Raw genomic sequence first — 7,142 nt, forward strand, 5'->3', positions numbered from 1 at the left:
GAGGCGGCCGGGGGGCCTACCTCCGCGCGCCTCCAGCTCCTCCCCGCGCGCATCCCTCCTCCCGCCGCCGTCAGCCTGCGCCGCCGGCCCTCGGCCGCGTGATGCTGGCAGCGGTGGGCTTGCCCTTCCCCGCACGCGGTCCTCCCCTGCTCGGGCGGTGATGGCCGGCGGCGGTGCGCTTCGGCCGGTGGCGATCCGGTGTCCTGGTGTGGAGGCCGGCGGTGCTCGCCTTGATGGTGCCGCCTCTTGGCGGCGGGGTGGTCTGGTGGTGCTGGCCGGCCGGGGGCGCGTCCCCAGCCCAGATCTGGGCCCGTAGGGTTCCTTCTAGGTCCTTGCGGGTCGGCTCCAGCGCGACCGACGCTCTTTGTATGGGGAGGCTGGGGAGCGGCTTGGACTGGGACAACGACGCCGGCGGTGTACCGCTGCTGCGCGGAGGCGGGAGCTGTCCGGGCCTTTGAGGGCCCGGCCGGGCCTATGGGGCCATGGGCCCGGTAGGCTCCTGCCATGGCGTCCGGTCGGCTACCGTCGTGGACGGTGGAGGTGGGGCCCTCCCGTATGCCGATGGTGCTGTTGCCCTGGTCCCGGCTCCTCTTCTCCGTTGTGCAGACCATCTTCGCGGTGCTGTGGTGAGACATCGTGGAAAGCTTCGTGTTCGTGTTGGCGCAGGGTGGTGGTCGGTCTGGTGGCGAGCTCCGTAGTGCCTGAGGTAGAGGCTGGGATCGGGAGAAATCTTTGTTGGCTTGGCCGACACCGACGTGGTGGCGCCTGAGGGTGCTGCCAGACCTTCTTGGCGGGCGTCGGGGCTACCCTTCCTCTCTCCTCGCCGTGTACCGGGGGAAACCCTTGGCAGCAGCGTCGTCATCGTCGCGTCCCTTCTTGAAGGTGTTGTTGGGTACCTGCACTTCGAAGTCTCGGAGCTTGGTGGGTGATCTCCGGTGGACGCAGCGGTCACGAGGCTTCGTCGTTTTTGTTGATCCGCCGTTATCGGCATTTGTTTCTTTTCTTTTTTCTCTTTCCTTTCTTTTAGGCGTGTTTGTGCTGCTTCCGCCCCAGCCCCTATCGTCGGTTGTATCGGTTGGTTGTTTTGTAATACAAAGCGGGGGAACCCTTTTTCGTCGAAAAAGAAAGTAAAATAAACTGCGTACCTAAATAAAATGTGTAGCCTAAGAAAAATCTTCATAAAATATGCTCGCTAAAAAGGTCTGAATAAAATGTGTGACCTCAAGGCTTGAACTGGAATTCTCCCTTGCAAACAAAGAGATTTACACGCAATTTCTAAAAAACCGACTCGCCTGCCAAGTGCCAAGTGTGAAGGTTGTTCTAAGATTAGAATCTAGCTAGATAGAAGACAAGAGCACAAAGATTGCTCGAACAGAAATGATCAGGCTAAGCATCTTGGTTCCGGTCACATCATGAGGCCATGGAGGTCATCGTCATGGCTTACCCCGTCAAAGGGGAACCCTGCAATTTTATAAGTCGTGGCTTACCAGTCAAAGGGGTCACTTGGACGATGATCCTTTGCCCCAGTTTTCCAGTCAAATTTGAACCGCTCACTCTGTCGTCCGTCCCCATATATCCTTCGTTCTTAGACCACCGTATTATCTCATACCTGTAGGCTGTAGCCAATCCCCCTTTGCTGTTTCACTGCGATATTTTCAAATCTTCAGCTCATATGGTTCCGAGCTGCTGGTTCTTCTGGGCGTTGTGGCTACCACTGATGCTCTCCGTCGCTGCGGCCGAGGAACAAGTGGAATCCTGCTCGGCCAAGAAGTGCGGCAACACCACCATCTCCGACCCATTCTGGCTCACTGACTGGGAGACCGCAAGATCATGTGGTTCCCCAGACTTCGAGGTCAATTGCCATAACGGCACTTCTCCCGTTCTACTGAGCCCTATACGCATCGGCCTCGATTTTGAAATCATCAATATTTCTTACGAGGGGCGCATTTTGCGCGTGGTTGATAGAGACAAGCTGAACTTGCTGCAAGCCTCCAACAGCTGCCAAGTAGCCATGTGGAACACCTCCGTCAAAGTGGATCTCCCCGTTCAGGTTCTCCCCCGTTAACCTGAACCTCATGCTGTACAATTGCACGGAGGAGGCGGCGGCCGCGGCACGTCGTCGGGGCAGCGAGCTGGTGCGGACGAGGATGAGAGCGGGGTGTTCGTCCGCGTGGCAGGGCGCTAGGATGGGCCTAGCGGGTACGGCAGGTATGCTGTGCAAGGCTTCGTCGCTGCTGCTGTGCCGGTGATTGGGCGTGGCTCGTCGTCGGGCTGGGCGGCGAACGCGAGCGACTACGAGCGGCTCATCAACAATGGCTTCTTCATGACGTGGGATCCAACCCCTACACGTAAGTTCACTCGTCAAATCCTGTCTTTAATCCACTTCCTGCCTAGCTATCTGACCAAGCTATCAATAATGGCACTCACTTATTGAGGATAAACGTTAGGCTGGTCGTAATGGTAAGTACCATAGACTAGTATCATGTAGTATATGATACTACATTCATAGTGCATATTATCATAAATGATTTTATTTATTGTCATGCATAACACATAGTAGCATAACATTTAATATGATATGGTATCATAATATGATACTCAACCCTCTCTTTCTTCATTTAATTTTATGTCACCTATGATATCCCATTACGACCAGCCTTAGCCGCAGCGGGCCCGGCCAGCGCGGCAACTCGACCTTCCTCTTCGGCCAGGACGTAGTGCGCCCACTTGACCATAGCCTGGTTAGCATATGCTTGTTTTAACTTGATTTTCTCCGATTCATTGCATCTATCTTTGGTTCGTTAGTGTCATGCAATTGGTCTTTCGCTGGTTTAGGGCATCTCTAGCCGCGCCCCCAACAGGCCCTCCCCAGGTGATTTTACTGCGCCGGCGCCAAAAAAAGGCCCCAGTCGCGCCCCCAGAAGCCCGTTTTTCGCCGACTCGGGCCAAAACTGGTGCCGGCGGACTCAGGCCGAACCCGGCGCCCTGGGGGCGCTTGGGGAGCCGGCACAAACGAAAAAGGCGCATGGGCCCGCCCTGGAGGCAACCCGAGGGCCTTTTTCCGCCGTTTCTTGACGCTTTTCCCTCGCATATCTCCCGCTCGCTCGCCTTCCTCCCGCCATTCTCTTCCTTTCTCCCGCCAAACCCCCTCCCGCTCGCCTTCCAGTCGCCGCCATGCCGCCGAAGAATTACGCCATGCCGCGCGCGGCGGCAACCGCGACTGGCGCCGTAGCCCAGGCGAAGCAGAGGAAGCCGAGGGCGCCACCATCGAAGCCACCGGGCCTGTCGAACGCCGAGTGGAGGGTGGATGTTCAGTGGCGCGAAGCAGTCACCGCCGACAGGCGGAACAGGGCCATAGCCAAGAAGGCCCGCGACAACGCGGCGCGCGCGGCGGCGTCTTCCTCATCGGTCGACCAGGCGGGGATGAATCCACCCGTCGTCAGCCACGCCCAGTACGCGCCTGGGGACAGCAAGGCGTCGGATCTCCATGGGGTTCGTCGTCGCCCGGCTACGCCGACGACGACACGCACGGTGGGTTCAACCCAAACGTGACCTTCCCTCATGGTCACCCTGCTACGCACATGCCCTCGCCCGCCTTCGTCGGCGTGCAGTACCCTCCATACAACTACTCGCCGCCCGCCGCCTACGCGTCCACGCCGACGCCCCATCTCTACCGTGGACCGCTGCACTTCTCGCACCTCGGCGACGCCGACGACACGGGAGCCGACATGGACGACATCATCGCGACAGGATCGACCGCGGCTGCCGCGTCTCCCGGGTTCGCCACCCAGGACGAGGTAGTGGATCTCAGCGGCGACATGGAGGCCGAGCTCGGCTACGTCTACGGCGAGGACGCGCAGGAACCCGAGGAGGAGGAGGAGGACGAGGAGGAGGAGGAGGAGCCAGCTCCTGTTCCGACGAAGGGGCGCCAGAAGAAGAGGAAGCGGGCGGCTAGGTCAGGCGAACCGCGCATCAAGTGGACGTCCAAGGAGGAGGAATGCCTCGCCGAAGCATGGAAAGTCGTCTGCCTCGACCCGACCACCGGCGCGAACCAGAGCTTGGAGATGTACTGGGACCGCATCAAGACCCCTACACATGCAGCGCGGCTCCAAGGCGATGGCGAACCATTGGGGGCGTATCCAGTTGGCGTACAACAAATGGCATGGAATCGTCGAGGAGGTCGCGGCTCGCCCGGAGAGCGGCGCCAACGTTGAGGATCAGGTACGCACGCCGTTCGCCCGCATATCTTCGTCGTCTACGCCCGCCGCCCGCCAACTGTTCGTCCCTCCACGCAGCTGCTGCGTATGTTCGCCATGTATCGGGGCGACAACCAAGAGGCCGACTTCAAGCACCTCCACGTCTACAAGCGCATTGACAAGTACGAGAAGTGGGCGGAAGTCCGACGTGCCCTCGACAAGGCCAAGGAGACATACAAGCCGGACGCGACGACTCCGGGCGCGTCAGAAGGACGGCCGGACGGCCACAAATTGGCAAAGAAGGGGGAAAACACCGACGCGGCAACCGCGCGAGTGCAGGAGTCCATCGAGCATTGCCTCGCCGACGCCCAGGCCCGGGCCGTCCTACGCGAAGAGAAGACCGAGGCGCGGTGGTCGTCGCTGATGAAGAACAACACCATCAAGCTCGACCTGCTCCGGACGGACGTCGCCGCGAAGAAGAGGAACACCGACATGGCTTTTCTGATGGGCGGGGCGGACATGCTCCAGAGCAACGACGAGAAGCTCAAGGCGTGGTACCTGGTGCAGCGCGGCCTCATCCTGAGCGAGCTGCCGACGGCAACGCCGACGACGCCGACAACGCCCACGACCACACGGACGCCAAGCCCGAAGGACGCCTCTACATCGCCGCCCAGCAGTGCCGAAGCCGCGCCGACACAGCCCAGCACCGAAGCAGCTCCGGCACCGCCGAGCCAGCGCACACCGACTACGCCAACGCCTGGAGCCGACCCCGCCGAGTGAATCATTGCGCACGCGAATTTGCGGCGGCGGCGCTCTGTTTTTTGTAACGCCAGACTACGTCCGATCGCCGGATTTGCGGCGTCTTTGAGAGCGGGAACGACCAAGTTTAAATTTCCCGCATCCTCGAGCCGGCGCGTGGGGGCGTGACTGGGAGCTAGATCGCCCCCAGGGGCCGAACTAGCGCCGGCACGCCCCCAGGCCGCTCTATTTAGGCGCCCTGGGGGGCCGAACGGCTGGAGATGCCCTGCCATCCTTTCCATCATCTTCCGTAGGTCCCCTATGCATTTCGCTTATCTGTTATCTCCTTATCTGGGGCTCATGTTTCAACGTGCGGCTAGATGCATGAATGCATGGTTGTGTTAGGTTACCGGTTACGGTCTGGTAAATGTGTACCGTCTTGGCTTCCAAGGCAGAGTACTCCCGCCTCTGTTATTGCTGCTAGTTTCTGAGCTGGGTGGGGTGTAGTAGAAGACGCCTGGTTGTGGTAAGCTCAATCGTCAAATTATTTCTGTTGTCATCAAGCTTATTTTTGGATTTGAGAAGAGCTTCTTCATTTATCAACCTCTATAAGCTACTTCATAGCTTTAGAAATCAGTCATCATCTTGGATTTTTGGAAGTATGCACCAGATCGAGAGCTCACGGCATCTCAGATGGGGACTATTCACATCCTTCCATGAGTTGCATATATGTCCATCCGAAAAGTCCTCTCGAAAGGTTTTTCCAAGGAAATTGTCTGCTTGATCCTGGGTCTTCCCTTGCCCAGTCAATGGTATACTCTGGGAATTCACATGTTAGACGTACAACTACTGCCAAAGGACTCCACTGCTCCACCATATATGATTCCACTGTATTCCCCCTTGTTTCTCCCCACATCCCATGATCAACGATTCATCTTGCTTCCCTTTCGTTTTGTTGCTGCAACAAATTTCAAGGCTTATTCGTCGATGACTACGAGCTGCTGGTTCTTAGTCTTCATCAGGGTTTGTTGGCTGCCACTGGTGCTTGTGGCGGCCAAAGAGCAGCAAGGATATGGCTGCACAGCGGAGAGGTGCGGCAACCTCACCATCTCCTCCTCACTCTGGCTTTCCGACTTGGAGACGGGGAGACCATGCGGTCCCAGGGACTTCGAGGTCGCTTGCTCGAACAACACTCCAGTTCTCCGGAGCTCTCAATCCACTACATTTGCAATCATGAACATCTCCTATGAGGAACGCAGTTTGCATGTCGTTGATCTACACAAAGAGGAAGACTTCAACTGCCATTTTCCGAGATGGAACACCTCTGGCGAACTGGGACTCCTGTTTAAGGTCAGCCCTACTAACATGAACCTCATCTTCTACAACTGCACCAAAACGGCAACACATCTGCAAAGGGTGCTGGTGGAGATGAGTTGTGGGAATGGGAGCAATGCATTTGTTCACGCGGGAGTACCTTACGACCCAACCAGGGTCTACGGCGGCTATGCCTTGGAGGGCTGTGATACTATCATCATGCCGGTGCTGGGCTCGTTGAGCGAGGCGAATGCGAGCGAGTACAAGAAGCTCATCAGCGACGGTTTCCTCTTGACATGAGCTTCACTCCCTCTCCCTGCACCTGCACGTAAGTTTACCCATGAAATCATCTTTTAATCAAATTTGTAATAAGCTTACTCGACAAATCCTTTTGACATGGGACCGAGTAGTGGACGCCTGGTAGTCATCAAACTTATTTATCGATTTGAGAAGAGCGTCTTTAATGACCAACTTTTCTTAGCTTTAGAAATTAGTCATCAAACGTGGACCAAAAGTGCGCTACAATTTAATTGCGCCAGCCGGGTCTTGAACTCAAGACCTTTTGGCTTTGATATCATGTAGAAGTGCATGCTCTAGCCAATGTAACCAAAAGACCAATCTGATGAAAGAGATTAGGCAGCACATTATGCGTCAACACCTCTGATACTCTTAGAAAAAGGACACGGATTTAGGTGCATTTTGTTGTTACGAGTTTGGGATCAGGGATGAGCTTCTCTCTTTGATCATGTGTCTTTGAGTTTCCACGGAACATGTGTTCTTGATTTATTGTACTTTGGTGCAATGTACCGATGGGTGTAATTATCCTGCCTAAAAAAATCACGGCATACAAATAGATAAGATAAGAAAAAAAGAGTACAAACCTCGACCATCACT

At 56.4% G+C, this 7,142-nt stretch overlaps 1 protein-coding gene across 1 annotated transcript; it reads left to right on the top strand.

The window, feature by feature from the left end:
• The first annotated feature begins 5,869 nt into the window (after positions 1–5,869).
• LOC123059990 (uncharacterized) lies at positions 5,870–6,775 on the top strand. Its single transcript, XM_044482551.1, has one exon. It carries the CDS (start codon positions 5,922–5,924, stop codon positions 6,546–6,548), a length of 627 nt encoding a protein of 208 aa, XP_044338486.1. The 5' UTR covers positions 5,870–5,921; the 3' UTR covers positions 6,549–6,775.
• The last annotated feature ends 367 nt before the right edge of the window (positions 6,776–7,142 follow it).

The sequence above is a fragment of the Triticum aestivum genome, chromosome 3A, assembly GCF_018294505.1.
Source record: "Triticum aestivum cultivar Chinese Spring chromosome 3A, IWGSC CS RefSeq v2.1, whole genome shotgun sequence".
Taxonomy (NCBI): domain Eukaryota; kingdom Viridiplantae; phylum Streptophyta; class Magnoliopsida; order Poales; family Poaceae; genus Triticum; species Triticum aestivum.

Coding starts and splice junctions, on each gene's coding strand:
- LOC123059990 (XM_044482551.1), top strand. CDS start 5,922: ATGACTACGAGCTGCTGGTTCTTAGTCTTCATCAGGGTTTGTTGGCTG.